The sequence below is a fragment of the Mesoplodon bidens genome (genome assembly GCF_964165515.1).
Source record: "Mesoplodon bidens genome assembly, chromosome: 10".
Lineage (NCBI taxonomy): Eukaryota > Metazoa > Chordata > Mammalia > Artiodactyla > Ziphiidae > Mesoplodon > Mesoplodon bidens.
In genome coordinates, this window is record NC_138172.1 from 68,950,465 (window position 1) to 68,974,575 (window position 24,111).

General features: G+C 43.8%; 1 protein-coding gene across 2 annotated transcripts; it reads right to left on the reverse strand.

The window, feature by feature from the left end:
• Window positions 1–692: 692 nt before the first annotated feature.
• PPIL1 (peptidylprolyl isomerase like 1) lies at window positions 693–23,359 on the reverse strand. 2 transcript variants are annotated; one of them, XR_014016912.1, is made up of 5 exons: window positions 23,058–23,359; window positions 19,871–20,025; window positions 6,364–6,432; window positions 5,461–5,822; window positions 693–3,882 (listed from the first exon to the last, which is right to left on the reverse strand). XR_014016912.1 is itself a non-coding variant. In XM_081246834.1 (4 exons), the coding sequence occupies exons 1-4, from the start codon at window positions 23,111–23,113 to the stop codon at window positions 5,602–5,604; spliced, it is 501 nt and encodes a 166-aa protein (XP_081102960.1). In that variant the 5' UTR covers window positions 23,114–23,359; the 3' UTR covers window positions 3,991–5,601. The 2 variants fall into 2 exon arrangements, 1 of the variants encoding a protein (XP_081102960.1); XM_081246834.1 differs by lacking the exon at window positions 693–3,882 and having other exon boundaries at window positions 3,991–5,822.
• Window positions 23,360–24,111: the final 752 nt, after the last annotated feature.

Consider the following 24,111-nt stretch of genomic DNA (forward strand, 5'->3'; position numbering starts at 1 on the left):
GGGATCCTCCAGGACCGAGTCACAAACCCATGTCCCCTGCATCGGCAGGCGGACTCCCAACCACTGCGCCACCAGGGAAGCCCTAGGGCCAGCAGCTTTTAATGGAGCTGTGGCTAGATCCTCACAAAGAGGAAAGTGAGTCTATGAGATTAGCTGAGTGGTGAGGCTAATACAGTTATGATCCAATAAACACACTGATTAGGGTCATTTGTGCTCCTTTCCTCCCTCCCTCCCTCCTTCTCCCCCTCCTGCTGTACCTTGGCAGGCCTAGTGCAGGCTCTGCTTAGAAGGGTCTTGGAGATAGCGAAGGCTGGAGCCTCCCAGCCAGCTTGGGCTGAGGATGCTCTAGGATGGATGGCCTGCAAGGCACGAGTTTCGGGTCCTAATGCCTGCCCTGCCACCAGATCATTCTCTTTTTCTGCACCTCATCTTCCTCCTCTGTATGTCAAAGGTAGAGATAAAAGGGCTAAACTTGGGATCAGAAGTTCTCAAGTTCAAGTCCTAGACATGCCTTTTACTAGCCCTGCAACACTGGGCCCGTTATTCCATACATTCATTCACTTTGTACAAGGCTCAGTGCTACTTGTCTTTGGTCCTCAGTCTGCTCACCTGCAAATGGGCATAATAATGCCTACCTCAGAGGATGGCTTTGGACATTAAGAGAAAAATACATATAAGAAGCTTCCATAGACCATGGAACAGAGAAAGGGCAATAATTTCTTTTCTTCTAAGGTTTTTTTTTTAAATAAATTTATTCATTTATTTATTTTTGGTTGCATTGGGTCTTTGTTGCTGTGCGCGGGCTTTCTCTAGTTGCGGCAAGTGGGGGCTACTCTTCGTTGCGGTGCGCGGGCTTCTCATCGTGGTGGCTTCTCTTGTTGCTGAGCACAGGCTCTAGGCGTACGGGCTTCAGTAGTTGTGGCACGTGGGCTCAGCAGTTGTGGCGCATGGGCTTAGTTGCTCCGCGGCATGTGGGATCTTCTCAGACCAGGGCTCGAACCTGTGTCCCCTGCACTGGCAGGCAGGCGGATTCTTACCCACTGCGTCACCAGGGAAGTCCTCTAAGGTTCCTTCTGGTTGGCTCTGAAAATATTTGCTATTGCTGGGCCCAAAAGAGGGGCTCCAAGATTACTTGCTGAATGAATGGCTTCAACTGTAAAGTGCAATATTAAGTGGCTAAGAGGGAACTGGCTCTTTACAATGAGGCATGCTACAGAACCAGGCCCCAGGCACAGGGGCTCAACCACCCTCACCATGCACGGAGGGCTTCTCCTCCATCTAGTCCAGTAGACAGGAAAGGGGGCTGGTGGGCCTGTGCCGACAGAGAGCCTTCCCAGGCCTGTTCAATGCCAGGCTGATGTCTCAATTCTGGCCCCACTCAGTCTGAGCAGCTGCTGGTTTTCCACACCCAAGGGGTGCCAGGCCTGGCTTAGAATCATGAAAAGGCATTGGTAGGCATCTGTCTTTTGAAGAAGCTGCAAGGCTAAACTGTATTCACACTGGCCTCTAGTGGCAAATTTCCAAAACAGCATTCTAAATGGAAATTCGGCAGCTGAAGGAATCTTCTCAGAATGACCTAGATTCAGAAATTTAGGGCTAATAGGGGCCTTGCTCTGATCTTCGTTTGATGAATGAGAAAACCAAGTTTCAGAGGTAAAGTGATTCGCCCAAGGTCACACAAAAGCCTCACATCTCACTATCCACAAACCTGACCCAAAACTGGCCATCTGTGGTTTCAGTTAGGGATCATGGATTACCTACTTGGAAGAACAAATAAGGACCCATTTTTCAAAATCAGACCAAGCTGGCCTTAGAGTGAGACCCTAACATGTTTTCTTCCCCTATACTTTGCTTCTTTTTTGTTGTTGTTTTTCTCCCCTATCTGTAAAAAAAATGTTGCTGGAAGATCCCTATCTGATATTTACCTGAAAAATAGTAATCTACCCTACAGGCAACAGGGCTCTGAGGCCACGAAGCGCTTCGTAGGCAGTAAACTCTGCCACTTAAACAAATGTGCTCTTCAATGTTTCCTCCTCCACACGTTGCAAGAATGTAGTGCCAGAAGGGGCCACGGTGACAGCTCAGATTGGCTCGAGGATCTGAGGGTAGGAATCGTTTCCCTTGTGCAGGGAAAGCTATTTTGACATATTCTGGAGACACAGTCCAAAAATAATTCAAGCTGAGGACTTCCTCAGGGCTTAGTGGAAAGGCTTTGCTACCATACCAGCTAAAGCCTGGGTTTGGAGACTTGGGGTAATGCTATTATTTCTGCAAATGGATCTCAATCTTTTCCTGACAGAGAACAATTTTTAATTTGATGTATTCAGCAATAACCTCAAAGAATTGCATAAGGTGCTAAGAGAACTCCCAGAGGGGAATAAGACAAGGGCTTTTGCTCTCAGAGGTTAGCCCAGCGGGAGGGAGAGGTGTGCAAGGTCAGGCTGCTGCAACGTTGGTGTGAAAAGGCAGAAGTATGTGGTGGCTTCAAGGGCCGCTGGTAATAAGGACAGCTGTTTCCTAAATGCTGGTCCCTGTTCTAAGTACCTGCTCTAGCTCATTTAATCTTCACAATAGCCTTATGAGGTTATGACCATTATCCTCATTTTATAGTTGAGGAAACGAAGGCACAGAGAGATTAAGAAACTATTAATAGTCATCACACTGCTGCTAAGCAGTGAAGCTGGGCTCTGAACTCTGGCAGTCTGGTTCCAGAGCCCTTTACCCTCAATGTCATAATTGCTGATGACCTCTCCCCTGAATTTCTGTGATGTCTACTGAACCACACCATCTCACCCACTCTGGTGCCCTCACAGGATCTTAGTGTCACACATGGTCTGACGTCCGTGGTGTACTAAATGGGAACGGAAGGTGGAAGAGCATTGTTTCTTAAAGCTCAATCTTAGCAGTCAAAGCCAAGAGCTTTGAATCCCTTCAGTTTTCTAAGACCACTACTGGTCTAGGAGGCAGAAGAAAAGTTTATTGTCCTGATTGCTCCATGCTCTAGGAACCACTCCCCACCCCAATTTCATGTTGACAAACATGACCTTTAGGCTCTCACCACTCAAAGTGTAGTATCTGGACCAGCAGTCATCATCTCCTGGGAGCTGGTTAGAAACGCAGAATCTCTAGCCGGATGCTGAATCCGGATCTGCTTTCTAGCAGGCTCCCCAGTGATTCTTGAGCGTGGCAAAGAGTGAGAAGCCCTGGGCTAAGACCCTTGGGGGCCACGCACTTTCCAGTCTGGGTACCAAACTTCTAACCCATCCCATGGGCACTTGTTTGAAGGCTTCTTTCGTTGGCTTATCTACTCCCAACTTCAAGCCTTCTCTAAAAAGTCTGGAATCTCCTACCCTTCCCACCAAAGCTATGTATGTCCTGTCCCTTGATTAGATCTCACAGTCCCACAACCTATCTTCATTAATCTCCATCTAAGTTACAAACTCATCCTGCATTCTCTGCATAACCTACCTTCACCTTGATCTATTTAAGCTGTGACTGAAATGAGCTATCTGTGCCCTAGCACACCCCACTTCCACAAGACTTGTCGTAACTGTACTTTTCCAGAGAGGGTGTGGACACTCGTATGACAAAGGGATCAACCAGGATTCCTTTTACACAAGCTCCCTTTACACAGAGTCAGGAATTTCTACATCTCTGGCTAACTGGCAGAATCACTGGAAACTGAAACAGTTCAAGTTTTACTCTTCGAGGTCACATCCTTTATGAAAACTGGCATATGTTGCATGTGTGATCACCTCGGCATACATTTGGTATACTTATCCAGAAACAAGGAACTGTGCCTGTGTAGCTCTCTTCCCAGTGTAATCACAACCTTCTTTACTTCTCAAAGTAGCGATAGTATGTTTCCACCACTCTCATGACCTGGGTGAAAGCAGGGATTTTCAGGATTATAATTCTGGAAGGTCAGTGGTTGAGTGTCTTATTCCTTGCTCCTAGAGGTGGGTCTAATTATGTCCACCCAGTCCAGGCTGAAAGAAATGTATTTCTATTTTCCCAGAATAGTACTCTATACCCCAAAACCATCTCTGGGAGGTTACAAAGTCATTTACATAGTTTGTTGATGGGTTTTGCTTTTTTGTTTTTGAGAGAAAAGAGACAGAAAGATGGAGAAAGAGGCTGAACATGGGGAAGGCTTGGGGAACAGAACCTTGTTTGGCCATTCCATAAAGTAAATCACCATTTCCAAAATATATAGAGTGATAAGGATGAATAGTTAAGCTATAATCCCCTTTTCAATCAAGAAACTACCCATTTAAGAAAACAAACACCACAACACATTTTGCCTCTGGGCCTGTGATGACATGCAGGTGTATCTCTTCCAAGTTCAGGGAATGAAATGGTTCAGGTCTCTCAGCACATCCACTGGGTTAATCTACAGGGGATTCCCCCTCACTCAGACATGCTAATCAACATCACTTACTTCTTTCTTTGGTACTGCTTTTTTAAAGTCAAACCTACTCTTGGATGGGAGAAGTCTACTAGAGATCCAAAAACCTAAAATGATATGAAAACTTGAATATCAGTCCTGCAATACTACTTGAAAGGGTTCAGAGGTCCAAATGGCTGTTAGAACCTCATACAATATTTAAAATCAAACTACAGCAGTGATTTCAACCATCAGTGGCATTTTATTTTGGAAGTTCTATGTATTCCATAGGTATTAACTTCCTTTCTCTCACCGCCCCCTCCCTAAAAAAATCAGAAAGATTAAAAAAAAATATATAAAATCTCTTATCTAGTTTCTCTAAAGTCTTAGGTTAAAAAACTTAAGCGGTGCTTCTCCTTTATGAGGATACTGCTTTTTAAGGAGAATTCATAGTCTTTCCGTATGCTCACTATAGATTTCTACTCCTTCCTGGGGAAAAAATGGTCAATGCTTCTGCTTCTTTTTAATAAATTAATTTCTTGATTATTACACATTATCATTCCCCACTTGACACATTCTTAGAAACTTGATTGTTGGATGCATTTTTCACTTGGCAAAAATTCAATGTGGCTTTGCGTGGGATGTCTAAGTGTCGGAAACAGCAGTGTTGATGTTCTGGTTTTGAGAGGGAAAATATACATAGAGATGCATACAATCCCTGGAAGAACAAAAGCAAGAGACTGAAATAGGGGGTGCACACAGTTAAGAAGGCTGATAGACACTACTTGGTTTTGAATTCTATGGTGTCAGCCCCCAAAGACTGCAGTGTAGCCCAGAATATAAATTTCTGCAAGAAGAAGGTGGTTAGGCACTGTAAAATGACAGAGTTGGCTTCATTTCATTGCAAGTGTATAGAGCAGATACACACAAGAAGGAGCAGTATGGGTCATCTGCAGTGAGCAGTAACCTGTGAACAATCACGCATGGGCATTTCTGCAAATGCTCTGTCAACACAGGCACTGGGGAAGAGAAAAGAAGCATCCTATTAAAATATACTTCCATCTCTAACTCACCCAAGACCCCAGGCCTCCTCAGCGACTCAGATTTGCAAGACCAAAACGCAGTTTAGAGTTACGTGTCATTCTAGGTCATCTGGAAACTGGTTCACTGGGGCCATCTCAGAAGACCTGGGTGTGCCCAAGAGTGCAGCAAGTCTACCCAGAAGGGTATGCCTTAACGATCTTCACATCGTCCACAGGACGGTCCTGGGAGTTTGTTTCCACCATTCCTACTCGATTCACCATTCCTATACCCTGGCACACACGGCCAAAAATGGTGTGTTTGCCGTCAAGCCACTGGGTGGGAGCCAGGGTCACAAAGAACTGGCTGCCATTGGTGTCTGGCCCGGCATTGGCCATTGCGAGAATTCCAGCCCCTGGTGGGAAAAAGGAAGAGAGGAAAGAGTATGAATAACCCCCATAGCTCCAGCCTGGATCTGCAACACCAGCCTAGGGATAAAAAGAAGCCAGACCAACCACCCGACCAGACAACCTTCCCCTCAGGGCAGGCTCTCTGGCCTTGCACAAGGGCTAACAACTGCACTACCCGATGGCCTCATCTTCCTTGTCTTCACCTACTCCCTAGCCTCTATCCATGATGATCCCTGCTAAGCTCTGGACCATGTTCCCAATTCCCCTCAAAAATTCAGGAAGGTCTCCTGCTTCTTTGAGGAAGCTTAAAACAGCAACATTCAACAAGCAGTTGGAATCAAGATCACTCAGATCGGCACTCTGAATCGCTCAGGACTCTTGAGGCCGCTTTCTGTAATCCGCCAGAGCTCTTTGTGGCTCTGCAGCTGGGCAGCTACATGGCACCAGGCCACGGTGTCAGGCATTCACCTTGAATCACAGCCAAAAGAGTGACCTTTTAAAATCCACTCCCTCTTCCTACCCAGTCCAGACAGGTCATATACCTACCTGTGAATTTCAAGTCTGGATGAAGTTCATCTTCAAACTGCTTGCCATAGATAGACGCACCACCTCGACCTGCCAGTTAGAAGACAGGAAACCAATCAGCCCACATTCTACCTCACACCAAGAACTACGGTCCAGGATTAAATGACTTTTGGAGTACAGGCAAGGAAAATCAGTAAGCATGCCTAGCACTGTGCTAAGTACACTGCAAATACACAGCCCAGCAGCAGAATCAAGCATTGGCACAGCACATTCAAATCACTGGTTTCATTTAGGTAAGACGTTTCTTTTCAAAATAACACTGAGTGCTTTTTTCCTGCTTATGAAAGTAATACATTTTCACTGTCAAAATGTAGAAAACATAGATCATTATCAAAGGAACATTAAAGTCCCCTGTGATCTAACCATCTACAAATAACCACCATTCGTGGTTTGATGTGTTAAGAGGTTTCCTAATTTTTTACATTTTTATGGGTACTTTAGACAGGAGTGCTCCAAGCCCTAACCCTATGCCCATCACAGACATTGCTAATCAATCAGCATTCTTCCCTGCTGAGCTTAGACTGGCCTCTGAATCCTCACCAACCCAGAAATCCAGGCAGCCATTTTTAATGGATCAGAGATGGCATAAGAATTGAAACCTATTTGTCATCCTTAAGCTAGATGAAGGAAAATAAAATTCATTTAAGTCAGAGATAACTAGCTTAAGGAGAAACAAGGACAGTGCTGAGTGGCAACGTGGCAGAAAAGAATAATGTTACAGTAGGGAGAATTCATTGGGAGGAGAAGCGGTATGCTGTAAGGAGAATATGAAGAAACATGGCATTGGGCATGATTTGCTAGCAACATCACACGTTATTTATATATCCACAAGAGTCCATACCCTTGCCGCTCTGCGCACCCAGGTTTCGTTGTTAGAGAAAAATGATATGTTAAATAAGATTTTTCCATAGGGAAAAATGTCCTAATAGGAGACAGCTCTCTTAATCAATTATTTAGTCAACCATATGTCTTGTTGAACTACTTTGGATTCTCCAAGTTGACCAGTCAAGACAAAATAGCCTGAAACAGCAGATTTATCAGCTTACTCTGCTTGCCTGGCAGCCAGGAAACAGGCCAGAGGCAAGGAGCTCACTTCCTGTTACAGCCTGCTGTGAAAGTAGCATGTTAAAGCACCATGTCCACCCCCAGAGGCCCCTGGGCCCTGGTAAGGTGTTTCCATGGTAAAAAAAATCCTTTGCTGTGTCTTTTAGGATGCTCCACCACAGGGAGCCTGTCACAGCCCCCGGTTCAGGAAGAAAATGCTGTTCTCATGCAAAGAGGAATGGGGGTGAATGTTAGAGTTGGGGAAACCTCCCACCTGGCCCAGGCTACCCATGCTTCTGGAAAATTACTGAACTACCAAACTATGTAAAAATTCATTCCAAAAATTCCAACATGCCAGTATACCTCCAAACAGCAATTATATAACCAGTATGTTCCCTCTGACTACAGAGTCAAGGTTCCTGCTTGAGCTTGGGGTGGGGGGTTGGTTAGTAGAAGTGCTCGGGCTGAAGACGAGAGAGGAGAAAGAGGGCTATGGGGACAAACTAAGGTCAAGCCCTGCCTCCAGGGCTTGAATGAGCATGATGAGGATGAAGTTCAGCAGCGCGCTGTCTGTCCGCAGGCTGAGTCCTGGAAGTGTGATCTCTGCAAGCCAAGGACTGCCCGAACCTCAGGGCCCCACTCTCAAGGAACTGAAACCGAACATATGAATGGTACCACAAACAGGACAGGCCAGTCAAGAGTCACAGATAAAGCCTGGGGGGTTAAGCAATCAGACGGAGATGAGAGGAAAGGGCATGGAAGCCCCACTTCACTCACTAGGCATAGTTTGACCAACTGCAAGTAGTTTGGGCCTCAAAGGCACCATTTAATCATAATATGTTATCTTTTCGTAACCTAGTTCAACTCAGTAGGGTTTGCAGCAATAATTCCAATCAAAACATTCCTTTGGGCATGCGGAATAGTGGAGAAATGGACAGGGAGTGATTAAAGAGTTCTCCGGTGCACAGCAGGCAACAGATGTCAATGATCACATATAAAGCCAAAAATCAGGAAGCTCTGTGGTAAAAACGTGCTGTGTGCCTCCTCTAGTACAGATACAAGGGAGACAGGCACAGGCCTGTTTTCCAAACTCTATGCCCTCAAAGTTCTTCCACTCTTCTGCCCTCTCCTTTAAACATTTATTCAATGTATTTAATATTTCAGACATAAAACAATACAAAGAATAATACGACAAACAACTGGAGTTTGTTATTTCCATGCATTTTCTTCTCTACTACATATTGTATGCATCCCTAAACAAATGTACTGTTGTTTGCATGTTTTTAGGTTTATATAAATGGTATTATACTCTACATATTCTTCTGCAGTTAGCTTTTTTTGGGTCACCACTGTAAGTGATATTCATCCATTTTGTTCCATGCAGCTCTCTGTAGCATTCGTTCCACTGAATGATTGATTACAACACAATCTTTTCTCACGGTGATGGATAGTTAGGATCTTTCCAATGTTTTTGCTATCATAAACCATACTGCAATAACCATTCTTATACTGTCTCCCAAACACAAGTACAGGAGCTCTCAGGGACTATACCTCATGGGGGATATGCAGGCTCACAGTGTATCAGCATTTCACCATTACTAGATTTCCCCAACTATCTTGCCAGAAGTGGCCCCAATGTGCACCCCACCCACAGTGCTCTCACTCTTACCCTTACTGCTCGAGGTCCTTTTGCCAGGCTTTTTCTAATGTTTGTCGGTCTGAAAGGTGTCAGATCTCTTGTGGTGTTTTAAACTGCGTTTCCCTGAAGCTGTGCGTAATTTCCTGTTTACTGGCTATTTAGCTTCCCTCCTCTGTCAACAGCCACATTTCTACCGAGTGGTTTCACATTTTAAAATTTATATATATTTTATTAGTAGGATTATTCTAGATACTAATTCTTTGTCAGTTAATGCTTTTGCAAATACTTTTTTCCAGTTTACTTTTCTCACTCTTTTAATGGGATCTTCTCATGCAAAGAATTCTTTGCAGTTGAAATTCCTCAATCTTTTTCTTTATGATCTGTGCTTTCTGTTTCTTTAAAAAACAAAAACGAAAAAACCTGTCTTATCCCCAAGACTGCTCTGATGTGCTTCTTCCTTCCCCTGCTCACTGACTGTAGAAACCTCTCAAGATGAACTAGAGTGGCATCTAAGACATGGAGAGTGGTCTCTTACACAAAGATTACCATACTTGGTGCTACCTGTGCCTACCACTCCCATGCCACAGCTGATGGAATCACGGATTAATATCCAGCCCTAAAGCAGCCACAGGTCAGCCAGTTAGCCATTAGGAGGCCCACGTGAAAGCTCTGCCTGGGGCATTCGACACAAGAAGGCAACTAACCAAACCAATCAAAGCCTCTCTTCCAGCAAGAGAGCCTCTAACAGATACCGCAGATGTCCTCTGAGCATTTCCAACCCCTTCTCCATGGCCTGCCTCAACCTCAGAGACAAAAAAGGCAGGTACGGACCAGTCCCGTTTGCAGCTAGGGGTAGCCAGATGACCCAGTTCTGACTTACTGACATAAAAAGAAGCCATTGAGTAGAGCTTCTAGGAAAGCTATAGCTTTCCTGATTAAAAAAGGACAACACACTCCTGTCTTTCACCCATAGCTCTTTCCTCATCTTCCTTCTTTGAAAGCAGAGGTGATGTCAGGAGCAGCAGCAGCCACCTGGTAACCATAAGACAAGTTTGAGATCAAAGGCCAACACTGAGAATGGTGGAGTGGAAGGACACAGCAAGCCTGGGTCGCTGACAACTCTGCTGAGCAGATGAACCAGTGCCTGCAACTGCTTACCTCCAGAAATTTTGTTATGTGAGAAAAACAAAAGCTCTCTTTGTTTAAGCCTCTGTGGTTGAGTTTTCTGTTACTTGCAGCCAGAAGCATCCTAAATTGATACAATCACTTTGTTAGTAACAGTAGGAAGGGCGAACTGACTAGTGGAGCTACTATTGAATTACCAGGGCAAATGCCAGATACCAGATCTAACACAGCAAACAATACTACAGTTCTCCAAGAAGCTTTAGCTCTTAAGATAGAGTCCTCTCTTCCTCACTTGCCTTTGGGGTCAGAGAGATCTGGATTTCAGTTCCCAATCCACCACTTATTAGCTGTGTAACCTTAAGCAATATACTTACCCTCTCTAAGCCCCAGTTTCCTTGTCCAAAAAATAGTAACAGTAGTAGTACTTATGTCTCATAGGACTGTTATGAGAATTAAATAAGACAATGCATGGAAACCATGTAGTATATAACATGAAGCAAACACAGTAGTATCAGTGATGATGAGCCTCCTTTAACTGAGATAATCTGAGCATTTTCTTTGAGAGACGACTGTAGGTTGTGACCAACAGTCCACCTTGGGAGGCAGTCTGCCCAAGTTTATGCCAGTTCCTCTGTCTTCAAACCTCCACCATTCCCGATCTGCTCCTTGCTCTTTGTGGATAACTTTGCTTCTTATTTCACTGAGAGAAAGGAAGAGAACTTTCACATGTTCTCATCACCAAATCCACTTTCCTTCCTACATCTCTACCCGTTTACCTTGCTTCATCCATTATTAATACACTGTATAAATAAGTTGTTCAAATGACTATCCCACCACCACATACTAATCAATCCCATTCACCTTTAAGGAACTTTGCAGCTACAATTTTCCCTTCTCCTGTATCAGTTTTTCTTTCTGATAGATCATTCTTATCGGCATAAAAACATGGTATTACTATTTCACATTTTGGAAAAATGATGACAACACTGTCTTCCAAGTATCTCCCCATTTCTCTGCATCAATTTCCAGAAAAACCCCATCCCACTTCTTCTCCAGCCTCTTGAACGCTCTCCATTCAGATGTTGGCCCGCACCACTTCCCTGAAACTGCTCTTGTCAAGGTCATCAGTACCACCATGTTGTCATTAAATCCACTGGTCAATCCTCAGGCCTCACCCTGCCTGATCCAACAGCAGCATCAGACAGTTGATGTCACCTTTCTTGAAATCCCACCTTACTGGCAGCTCTTCATTTTCCTCTACTGGCTCCTTCTCCACTTCCCTCTCTCCTTTCACAGATGTTAGACCTGCACTGATATGTGAAGACTTCTCCTTCCAACACTTGCTCCCTCCCCCCTTTACCTTTCACAAGTGTTACCCCATTAAATCTCTTGAATTTCTCACTCTGTCTTGGCATGTGCTTCCCAGAGGACCAGAACCAACAGAACCCCTATCACCACAGTGCAAACTATAAGCTTTAGCTTTGACAACAATGAAAGTTTCTAATTCATCTCCCTGCTTCTGGCCTTGCCTCCTGCTTTCCACACCAGTCTATTCTGCATGTGGAAGTCAGGGGATCCTTTTAAAACAAGTCTCATCATGGCAGTCCTCTGCTCAAAATCCTCCAGTGACATTTCATCACACTTCAGACAAAGTCCAAAGTCTTCATCACAACTTACAAGACTTTCCATGATCTGGTTCTCTGATACCTCCTGCCACTCTCCCCCTCACTCACCTGCTCCAGCCACAGTGGCCTCTGTGCTGTTTCTTGCAGGGCACATTCTGGTTCTAAGACCTCTGACTGCCGTTCCCTCTGGATTGTCCTTGTCCCTGACATTCTCATGGTTCATGACTTTATTTTATCCAGAGCTCTGCTCAAATTCCTTCTTATCAGAGAGGTCTTACCTAATCACACTATTCAAAGTAGCACCTCCCTCACTATCCCAGTGGTTCTCAACCAGGGGTGACTCTGCCCCCTGGGGACACTGACCAATGCGTGGAGACATTTTTGGCTGTCACACCAAGGACTTCTATTGGCATCTAGGAGGTAGAGGTCAGGGATGCAGCTAAACATTCTACAATACACAGGACGGCCCCCACCACAAAGAATTATCCAGCTTAAAATGTCAGTACTGCCAAGCCTGAGAATCCCTGCTCTATCCCCTTGTACATCATGTTTTCCATATCATTTGTCATGCACAACCTCACAGTGTACTACGTACTTATTTGTTCACTGTCTCTCCCACCAGAATGAGAGTTCCATGAGGGCTTTCTTATTCATTATTTTTTCCCCAGCTCTTAGAATAATGCCTGGAGTCCAACAGACATTTGTTAAATGAATTAACAACCAAAATAAATAATAAACACCCATACTTTTTTGACCTCCTATTCTGTGTTGAACCTGTGCTAACCATTTTATAAACATCTGCTCGTTTACTACTCACAACAACCCTCATGAGGTACATATAACCACACTCCCCATTTATATATAAGGCGGCTCAGCAAGGTCACATAAGTTGTCTAACATAACACTTAGTAAGTGTTCGTATGAAGCCAAGATTCAACCCCAAGCCCAGTGAGCTCCACCACCCTCTGTTCACCCCCACACTACACTACCTTGCCGTACATCACAGCTGGATTAAATGTCCTCACACATTTTTCTTATCAAGAGTCCCATATGGTCCCCGAATGATGCTAATTCAAATCTGAACTCCCGTCTGGGAGTCTCCATGAACTGGCCCGATCTTAACCCCCATGCTGTCTCCTACTACTCTGTGCACTCTGCCCCGAACTGCTCCTCCCTTACTCTCCCCTAAGCATGCAGTTCGGGGGTCTTAAAAATCACATTTTATGCATCTGTCCAGGGCGTGGAGAGGTGGCTGGGTCCCGTCACAGAGCCAGTCCAGCATGAGACGCGACACCTGGGGTGGTGGGTTCTCCTTCACGCCCTACATGGGTGTCACTTGTGCCTCCATTCTGTATTCACTCTTCTTCCTAAATCTATCAATAAAATGCCCTTCCCTGTCCCCTCAAAAGTTAAAATTCTACATTTCCTTCGAGGCCCACCTCAAAATATTACTCCATCCCATTCTAACCCCATTCCACTGTACTTTTTCTCTCATTATGAATTATTCCAACAAATGTTCTATACATAATCCATAGCACACCACCATGCATTTGCGTATTTATCATATTATTACTTTCTAGTTGTTTCTTATAATGAATACACTGTCTTCTTGGCAGGGCAGGGTACTCTGCAAGGAAGAGAAAAATGCCTTGGCTTCTAATGCTTAAATACTCCTCACAGGCCTTAGAATAGCACAGCATACCCCACAGACTCTTAGCAAATATTCATCAAATGAATAAAATTAACAAGAGCTTGCTGTTCAACACGTTAAATTTCATGTGTTCCTGGAGCTACTAAGAGGCGAGATGAAATCAGAGTGAGGGTGACACACAGCATAATCAGTATGTAATTAATCACTGTAATCACGGCAGCTGGTGAGCACTGTGAGGCTAAGTGCAGAGCTGGAAACGTGAAAGGAAGAGCTTGATAGGATGCCATGTCTTACAGGGAGAGGAGAAAGAGAAGAAGTTAGTAGAAAACAGAGAAAAGACATTCAGAGGGCTAAGAGAAGAGCCAGCATAGAGTTATTACAATAAAGGAAATTTAAAAGAAGAAAAATGGTTTAAAATGAAGCAGGAGGTCAAAGTCAAAGACATCTGAATTGAGAAAACATCTGGCAAAGGTGTATCAGAAAGACCCTGGAGGACTTCCCTGGTGGCACAGTGGTTAAGAATCCGCCTGCCAATGAAGTGGACACGGGTTTGATCCCTGGTCTGGGAAGATCCCACATGCCACGGAGCAACTAAGCCCGTGAACCACAACTACTGAGCCCGTGCTCTAGAGCCCGCGAGCCACAACTACTGAGCTGATGTGCCACAACTACTGAAGCCCTCGCGCCTAGAGCCTGTGCTCCACAACAAGAGAAGCCGCCACAATGAGAAACCCACACACCACAATGAAGAGTAGCCCATGCTCGCCGCAACTAGAAAAGCCTGCACGCAGCAACGAAGACCCAGTGCAGCCAAAAATAAATTAAAAAAAAAAAAAAAAAAAAAAGGATACATCGGGGATAGAAAAGCTACATCGACCTGCTGAAGAGCCCAGAATGCCACATGCTGGTAATCTGAGATGTTCAGCAAAAATTATGTTACCTAGTCAGCCAGCAGTCCATACTAGTGACCCAGGAGGGCCTAACTCCTGTTTGCCTTCCACCATAAGCCTGCTCAACCACTCACTATACTTGAGGCTGGACGCAATTATTTGGAAATCTTTTGAGTGATTCAATTTCATTAAAATCACCTCATGGAAATGTGACATTATGAAGGATTGCGAACTAATTACAGAAATACAGGGAAGCTCTGACAAGAGCACTCACATCTGAGTCACTTCCAATTCTTGTACACTAATCAAGAACTCTCAGTTCACTGGTGTTATGAATTAAAATTTTATCTCATGACAACAAGAAAGAGGAAGAAGACAGGAAAGAAGTACAACAAAGTGTTGACAGGACATTTTCAGATAAAGAAAGTGGACTGAAGCAGAATTAGACTCAGCCTTCCCCAATAACTGATGAAGCAAACACAAAAAATTCAATTTCTTTCAAAGCCAATAATTCATCAGCAACAACCAAATAAGAAAAGGGAGACAAACTTATTCCAAAGATTCTGAAAAGAGTCAGTCAGGGAAAGAAAGAAGAGATTCTTCTGCCTGCACTCCTGAAAAGTAGTAATCAGGAAAGGAGGAGTGTCACCCAGAGAATTCTCACAAATACCCTCCAATTTTGAGAAGCCAACAAGGGGAGTGGGTGAACAACCCTGAAGAAGTTAAGGAGAAGCCCTTGAAGACAGAAGCCCACACACCACAGGCACTCAGGAGTGGCAGGTCAGGGTAATAGCAACGACCGCCTTAGTTAGGTGGAGAAACACAGGACCATGACAGGGATCAGGACATACTACTCCAAAATAAGGCACCCAGGCATAATGAGTATTTCAAGTTGAAGGAATGTGAGAAACAGCAGGTGCAGGAAGGACTTTCTAACATTCCTCTGAAGGGTCATAAGACTCTCAAGTGAGAGGTCTCCTCCGTATACTTGGAGGAAAGGAACATCTCTACTTTCATGAAAGAGGGACACCCAAGAGGAATCTGAATGAACAAGCCTTGCTAAGTCTCCCCTAGTTTACTACACTGAGCTTATACTCATACCCCTTTTGTCCGCTCACATTTTCCCACAACTTTCCACTCTTTATCAAACCTAGCCTAAAAACGCTCAAGGTAACCCCTTCTTGAGGTCTTCATTTCCCTATAAAGGAAATGTCATGCAGAACTTATATTAAATAAATTTGCATGCTTTTCTCTCGCTAATATGTCTTCTGTTATAGAAACCCAGCTGAAAATGAAAAAAAGGTATGAGGCCTCTTTTTCCTCTGCTATAGCTATACTCAGGGGCTACCCAGGGCCTGGGGTGGGGGTAGTGGGACACCACTGGCATGGAGTCTGGGAAGACAGAACAAAGTCAGCCCTCCCACAGGGGCTCACTCAGCACGAGCTGAGCTGGTGTTCTCTCCCACACCCTCAGCAGGCTAGAATAAAATGGAAAGAAAGCAACCTAGCATTTGGGATGGGGAAGATGACTGGTCCCACAAAGGTAGGGAGAGTGACAAAGAGAATCCACTTACACTGTACCCAAGCAAATAAAAGGTAAGGTCAATGCAGGTTCCGACATTAAGCGTGGATTTGACAACAAGAAATGGCACGGAGACTATGCAAACATACACAACAAATGGAAGGAGAGAAAGAAGGGAGAAAATATAATCCAAGAAGGGCTTCTCCATGGTTGTCTCAGCTACAGATGCTTCAACAAAAATAAGAATCCAAGAAAACAAGAGCTCATAGACAAGATAACAAATCAACAGAATAAGGTGAAAAGAGTGCAGAGCTGAGGAAACAGACTGAGAGCCAAATGACACCAAGACAGCTCTAATAAATAAATTACAGCAGTAAAGAATGAAATAGACAGGGCTGAAAACTGAATAAGGCACAGAGTAAAGGTCTGAGATTATTTCAGTGGATGCAGGAAAAAATAGAAAAAACATCATCTCACTTATTCAGGAGAAATGTGACAGATATGGAAGGCAAAGGCAATGAAATAAAGAATAACTACTTTCTTGAAATAGAAAATCCAGTAAGTGTAACAGAGAAAATATTCAGAAACATGAATAAAAAAATTTCCCTGAACTGAAGGAAGGAGTAAATCTGACCTCAGTATTCTCCAAAGCCATGTTCAAAACCAGAAGGCAATGGAGCAGAATTGTCTAAAAAGATCTGAGAGAATTAGTCTGGCCCAAGAATAGTAAATAAGTCATGATCTTTTTCAACTGTAAGCATAACTGGCAGAAATTCTCAAACATGATTGAGTTTGAAAATATAACACCCTCCAGCCCTTGCAATAAAAACCACTCAACAATAAATTCTGCCTTCTACCACTTGTGAATAGAAAAGCCTAGTGGTGAGCACTGAACCCTCTGAAATGTAGAACCCACACTGTATCTGAGGGACTCACGGGTGCAGAATGGAAAATGCTGTAAACTTTGATAAGGAAAAATAAAACTAACAACAAAAAAGTGGGAGCAAGGGAGGGAGGACAGGTGTGAGATAATAGAAAAAAAGATATATCTATATATACATATATACATATATATATGTGTGTGTTTGTATATATATATATATACATATATATATATATGTATATATATATGTATAGACATACAGATACCTGCCCCTGGTTCCTGGCACAGAGCCTCTAAAACCCTTGTAAATTCCTAAGTGGTAAGAACACTAGGAGCATCTCTTGTTCTAATATTGGTCTTTGACCCTATCCCTGACACAGGGCTCCTGAAACCCTTATAAATTCCTAAGTGATTAGAGCACTAGGACCATCTTTTGTTCTAATGAGGTGACTCTGGGTAGAATCCTGGATGGGGGCTGGTCACCAGAAAGACCAAGTCATGATTAGAAGCTTGGAATTTTCAGTGCCTGCCCCACCCCCTTCTCCAGAGAGGGAAGGAGGGGAGAAAGGCTAGAAATGGAGCTAATAATTGATCATGCCTACATGAGGAAGCCTCCATAAAATCCCAATAGTACACGGTTTATAGAGTTTCAAAGCAGACGAACACATCCACCCTGGGAGGGTAATGCACCCCAACTCCATGGGAACAGAATTTCCCATTCTCAGAACCTTCCCAGACCTCACCTGAAGTATCTCTGTTCATCTGTATCCCTTACAATATCCTTTAATAAACTGGTAAATGTAAGTAAGCACTTAGGTTTCCCTGAGTTCTCTGACCTGCTCTAGCAAATTAATCAAACACAGCTGGTGTCACAGGGAATTGCTTATTGTGGGGAAAAAATTCCATACAGTTGATGACCAGAAGTGTCAGTGAAGTGTTGTGTGCGAGCATATAAAAGTAAAGGAAAAATCCAGGAGGGAAGAACTGAGTTTTTCCCAACACAGGAAGCAAGTAAAACTAAGTTTTTCCTAAACAATAGGAATGGGTAGAAATTTAAGTACTAATTGTCTCATCTTTCATAGCAGGAAGTCAATTTTTCTGTTAAGTATATACAAAATTAAATAAAATACTTTTTGTTTTAAAAACAATAGCATGCATGACATAGCCTATTCTCTTGAAATTATTTCCATCTAGCTAGTTATCCATCCTTTTAACTAGGTATCTGAAACGAAAGATGTCTAGAATAATGGCCACCAAAAGTTAACGTTCATCATTTCTGAGAGGTGGGACATTGGGGGAATAGCTAATGGTGGTTAGGAATCTTCAGGAGCTAAACTTATGAGTGATTTCTTTTTTCTTTTCTTTTCTTTTTTGGCCACGCCACGCGGCTTATGGGATCTTAGCTCCCCAACCAGGGAGTCCTAACCACTGGACCACAAGGAAATTCCCTCTTATGAGTGATTTTTTCATTCTTTTTTCTATTTTCCTCTATATTCTATATTTTGAAATGTGTCCATATATATTGAAAAAATAGAATGCCTCTTCATCATAAAGGATAAAGGACAACTGAGAATGACAAGGAAGAAAAAGTCTGAGAAAAAACTGTCACAGAGAGAACCAAGCTTATTTAAAGGCAAAAGAGCAGGAATAGGAATTAGCAGAGAGAAAATGCAGACTGGGAAGCAAGGGCCCTTGAAACTTATAAATGTTGGCATCTACCAATTTCACTAATAAATCCCAACTAAATGATAACTCCCGAATTCATACCTCCATCCCCGACCTTTCCATGAACTCCACACTCATATCCCATTAATCAACATTTCCACCAGAAGATCTGACAAGCATTTCAAACGTAGTGTGTCCAGAACCAAAACCAAATTTTTGATGTTCCCCCTCCAAACATGCTCCTCTCTCCCCCTTCACATTTCACTAAACTGCAGTTAAAACCCTTGAAGTCATCCTTGACCATCTCTTTCTCTCACATGCCTGTCCTTCCCAGCTTCCAACCTCAGCAAATCCCACTGGCTCCATTTCTATCAAAACATAACCTGAATCCAGTCACTTCTCACCACTGTCTCTACTATTAGGCTAGTCCAACCACATACATCTAGCCTGGATGACTACAGCAGCTTTCTAACTGGTTCCCAGCTCTCACTCTTGCCCCACATCATCTATTCTCCAAACAGCAGTCAGTGATCTTTTTTTTTTGGCTGTGCCACACAGCATGTGGGATCTTAGTTCCCTGATGACCAGTGATCGAACCCGTGCCCCCTGCAGTGGAAGCACAGACCCCTAACCACTGGACCGCCAGGGAATTCCCAGAGTGATCTTTTTAAAGAATAAGTCAGATCATGTCACTCCTTTGCTCAAAACCTTCTAATAGCTCCCACCTTATTCAGAATAAAACCCAAAGTCTCTACTATGCCCTACAAGGTCCTACATGATCTCCTATCTAGGCTCCTGCCTCACAGCCTCTGGGTCTACTCTTCCCTCCATGGGAATGTTCTTCTCTCAGACACAAGGTTCATTCCTTCACTTCCTTCAGATCTCTGTTCCAATCACATCTTTCAGACAGGACTTCCCTGACCTTTCTACTAAAATCCCATCCCCACATCCTTTTCCTGCTTTATTGAGAGCAGGAAGTTGTGGGTTTTTTTTTTTTCTCTAGGCACAGCCATATCCCAGAGCTCAGAAAAATATATGACACAAGGCAGGTGTTCAGTATTTGTTAAATGAATGAATCAATCTAAGAACCCACTATTTTCTTTTCCTCAAAACACTGCAAATGTCCTTCTTTACTCCTGATTATCCAGACTACTCTATGCATTACTATAATTCAGACAAAACATTATTTGCTCTTAGTAAGCAATACACGGAAGATATGAGAGACTCTATAAAATCCGGGAGTCAAGATTGGTTTCTGGTCAATTCCACTTGTGTGTGTTTGGGGAAGGGGGTGTGCTAGCAAGGGCAGGAGTAGTCACCAGAATCAACTAACCCAGTCCCTGGTATGTGGAAGAGAGCCCTGGCTACCTTCTACCCAGTTATACAGCATGAGGCTTCAGAAACTAACGTTGACTTAACTGTACCTGTCCCTGTTGGGTCACCTCCCTGGATCATAAAGTCTTTGATGATTCTGTGGAATTTGGTGCCATTGTAGTAACCTCGACGAGCCAATTCAGCAAAGTTCTTACAAGTCTTTGGAGCATGCTTCCAGTACAGCTCCAGCACGATGATCCCCATGCTGCAGGGGGAGAGGACAGTAGAGCTCCAGTCAAGAACAAGGTCACAGCAGACAGAAACATTATGGGACTGCTCCAAGACTCTTCCTTTTCAAGCTTATAAATCATGAAATTATGAGAAATATCAGATTTCATGCTCAGCAAAGGAAAACAACACAATGCAAATAACATAAACACAGATACCTTCTTTGAGTAAAACATGCAGGGGCTTCTGGAACTTCTTCTAAGCAAAATAACCATGGACAACTAAAAATTTTAACACCCTGTATACAAGAAATCACTGATCATTGTAAACCAATATAACCAACCCCTGAATTAGGAGAAAAAATCTGACACTTAATTTGTCATTTTTTTTTAAGTTGGACATTAAAAAATTGGGAATTCGGGCTTCCCTGGTGGCGCAGTGGTTGAGAGTCCGCCTGCCGATGCAGGGGACACGGGTTCGTGCCCCAGTCTGGGAGGATCCCACATGCCATGGAGCGGCTAGGCCTGTGAGCCATGGCCACTGAGCCTGCGCGTCCGGAGCCTGTGCTCCGCAACGGGAGAGGCCACAACAGTGAGAGGCCCGCGTACCGCAAAAAAAAAAAAATGGGAATTCAAATTTATTTATACATACATAAGTTTCTGGGTGGGGGTGGAAAGTGGGTAAATGGGAGACAGGAAGGTTTTCAGTGAATATCTTTTTTAAGCTTTTGTATTTTTGAGCTATGTAAATTACTACCTATTCATTAAAACTTTTAATGGGGAAAAAAAAGGGACAGTTTGTGTGTATTTAGGAAGGGTACAACAAAGGCAAAATCTGATTACTTCAAAGCTTTATACCTGCCCAATGTGATGAGTGCTTTTCCCCTTGAAGTAGTGCTAAGGAAAAGGAAGAAGTAAGACTTAGGACAGGTGCCTTCCCCTCCATTTCATCACTCACCTAGACTTTAAGCTCCAAGAATGTGTGAACTGAGTCAACTCTGTATAGCCTGAATACCCAGTGCCAAGCACAGTGTAAGCACTCTATTAATAAATGTACTATGTGCTAGAACATAGCTTTCTAAAAGCCTTTCTACTTGCTATTCATCCTTCACACTCCTAACATTCAACACGGGTTAACAACTACTCTGTGCAAGATACAGTTCTAAGTGCTTTTCCTCTCACGGAGCAACATTCTGGGGGATATTTGTAAAATACAGGGAATAACTTTTTGGAATGGCAATCAGAAAATACCTATACAAATTTGAAATGTGCATACCTTTTGACAGCAATTTCAACTTCTAAGTTTCTATTCTATGGAGAAACTTACAAAAATGCTTAAGGATACAATATGTGCAAGGATGTTTATGCCAGTATTTGTCCTAACAAAAAAAAAATGAGAAGCAATTTAAGTCTTCAAAGAGGGAATGACTAAAATATGAAATATCCATACTACAGAAGGCTGCATGTACTAGTGTGCGAAAGAAAAGCAAATTACAGAAAAAAATATATATATAATATGATCATACAATCTTATTGTTTAAAAATAGAACATAAAAGAGGGCTTCCCTGGTGGCGCAGTGGTTGAGTCCGCCTGCCGATGTAGGGGACGCGGGTTCAAGCCCTGGTCTTGGAAGATCCCACATGCCGCGGAGCAACTAGTCCCGTGAGCCACAATTACTGAGCCTGCGCTCCGCAAGAGAAGCCGCGATAGTGAGAGGCCCGCGCACCAGGATGAGGAGTGGCCCCCACTTGCCGCAACTAGAGAAAGCCCTCGCACAGAAACGAAGAGCCAACACAGCCATAACTAAATAAATAAATATTTTAAAAGGCAAAATTCCTTTAAAAAAATTTAAAAAAAAGAACATAAAAGAGATGCCTATGTGTACAGAGAAAAAGATCTGGATCGTCATCCAACAAACTATTAATGGTGTTTTTACAGAGACGAGTGGCTTTCACTTCTTATTCTACACACTTCTACAACTGCTTGGATTTAAATTCTGATTTATGTTGTAATTTAAAAAACTAACAGGTGAGTTCAGAAATAACATACTTTCAAGTTGAGGCCAGAAAAAGTAGAATTTTCTCATTAAGAAGGTGGGGAAAATGGCCAAGGGGCAAGAGCAGCATCTGAGACAACTGTACTCTGATGGAAAAGCAGCATGGGCAAGAATAGAAAGATGGAAAGACGATGGCTGGATCTTGGCTGCTGATGTGAGAACCGCAGATGTAGGGAGAGAGGTAGGCAAAGGTCAGGATGAAGGTCAGACGACAAAATTTCAATTTTATAGCGCTGTAGTAGTAAGAAGTTACTTAAGGTTATTTGTCCTACTTTGGAAAGATCACTTTTAACTTCTTCCAAGGAGGCAATGGAATGAATGGGGCTAAAGAACCTAGCACGTGAGGCAGACAGACCAGGCTCCAAATGAGGTTCCCCTACTTACTAGCTACATGGGTTTAATCAAGCCATTTACTCTGCAAATTTTGACATTTCTCCTGCTAAAACTGGAGAGAAGTTTGGAATTGTACCTACATGATCTGAGTTGCTAAGAGGATTAAACTAAATGTGATGCTACACATCAGGGGCATGGCACTAGCTGTTTCTGCTCAATATTATCACTCTTCGATAGGAGAGAATAAATGTGCTTCTTCCTGTGTTCTCCTAAAATCTGTTTATACAACTGTTTTACTTACAACCTTAATATTTACAAATCTGTCTCCTTCACTATACTGTAAGCTTCTAAAGGCAAGGCTGTGTTTTATCCACCTCTGACCCTCAGATCCTACGTCCCCGGCCTGTAGATTCAATACACGTTAGTTGAATGAAAGGATGAATGAACGGAGGGGTGAGAGGAAAGCAATCGGGCCTCTGTCGCTGAAGTCTCAGCGCGAGTCGGTGCGGAGCTCGGACGCAGGCAGTGGCGGTCCCCACTCAGCCCTCAGGCCGCCCCCACGACCGCGGCTCCACGAGGAGGTCGGCCTCCCGAAGGAGCGCGCCGGGAACCCAGCCCTGCGGCTAAGCCTGGGCTCCGCGTCGCCTCCGCCAGCCCAGGCCCAGAGGCCGGACCCTCACCTGGTCTCCAAGTATACATTGGGCGGCTGCCAGGAGTCTGGAGGGATCGCCGCCATAGCGAAGCTGGCGGAAACCTCCCGTAGCAATTGCTACTTCCGGCGATTCGCCTGGGACCCGACTCGCCGGGGACCCGCCGCCGCTGCACGCACTTCCGGTTCCCGCCATTCAACTCTAGCGATGCCAAAGTTCGGGTGCTTGAGACGAGGAAGGGGAAGGACCCCCATCTCCAAGGACGAGAATCTTGGGTGCAAGGCGAAAGCAAGCTGTCCGCAAGGACGGAGAAAAGTGCAAGCTCTATAAAAGGGGGCCTCCAAGTGGAGAGATGCCGCGCCACTCTCCGGACGCTCTGATTGGTTCTTTTAGGCGTGGAAGGCGTGACCAACCAGCAAATCTGCACTTCTATTGGCGTTAAAGCCTAACCTTTCATTTGGAAGAATTCCCTAGTCCCACAGTCTGAGGAGAGGAAGAGTGGAAGGGAATAGAGATGAGAGACGACAGTAACTAACGCTTGTAAGGCGCTGTGTATTTACAGAGCACTTGAACATTATAATCTACTGCGCAAAACAATCATATAAAGTAGATGTTGTTATTCCCATTTTTCAGATGTGAAAACTGAGACTCAGCAATTAAATGACTTATTTGTCCATAGCCATACAGCAAATCAGAGCTTCTAGACTCCAAAGGCAGAGTCTGGAAAGAGGGGAGAGGGGAGGACAGGGAAGAAAATGAGAGATAAGGAAAGGGAGAGACAGGAGAATGAAGATCAAATAGATCAGGGCTAGAGCAAGGCTTAGAGTGACTGTGGCTGGGATAGATGATGCCCCAAGGTTGTTAAAGTTTGCTCAGGATCAAAGAGAAGCAAAGTAGAGGCAATGAGACGAGGTTTGGAGGGAGGACAAAAAAGAAATGGGGTAAATAAACATATAGTAAATGCTTTGCACACCACTTAATAATGATGGCTAAATGAATGCTTACTTTGTGCCTGGCATCCAACTAAGGACTATTGTGTACTTTCACGTTGTTAAAAATCAAACACAGATGGAGCCCAGACTTG

Bases quoted from the DNA above. Each gene is read 5' to 3' on its own strand.
- PPIL1 (XM_081246834.1), bottom strand. From the start codon at position 23,113: ATGGCGGCGATCCCTCCAGACTCCTGGCAGCCGCCCAATGTATACTTG. The intron at 20,026-23,057 runs GTGAGGGTCCGG...CTCCCCCTGCAG, and splicing joins AATGTATACTTGGAGACCAG to CATGGGGATCATCGTGCTGG. The intron at 5,823-6,363 runs GTAGGTATATGA...TTTTCCCACCAG, and splicing joins TCCAGACTTGAAATTCACAG to GGGCTGGAATTCTCGCAATG.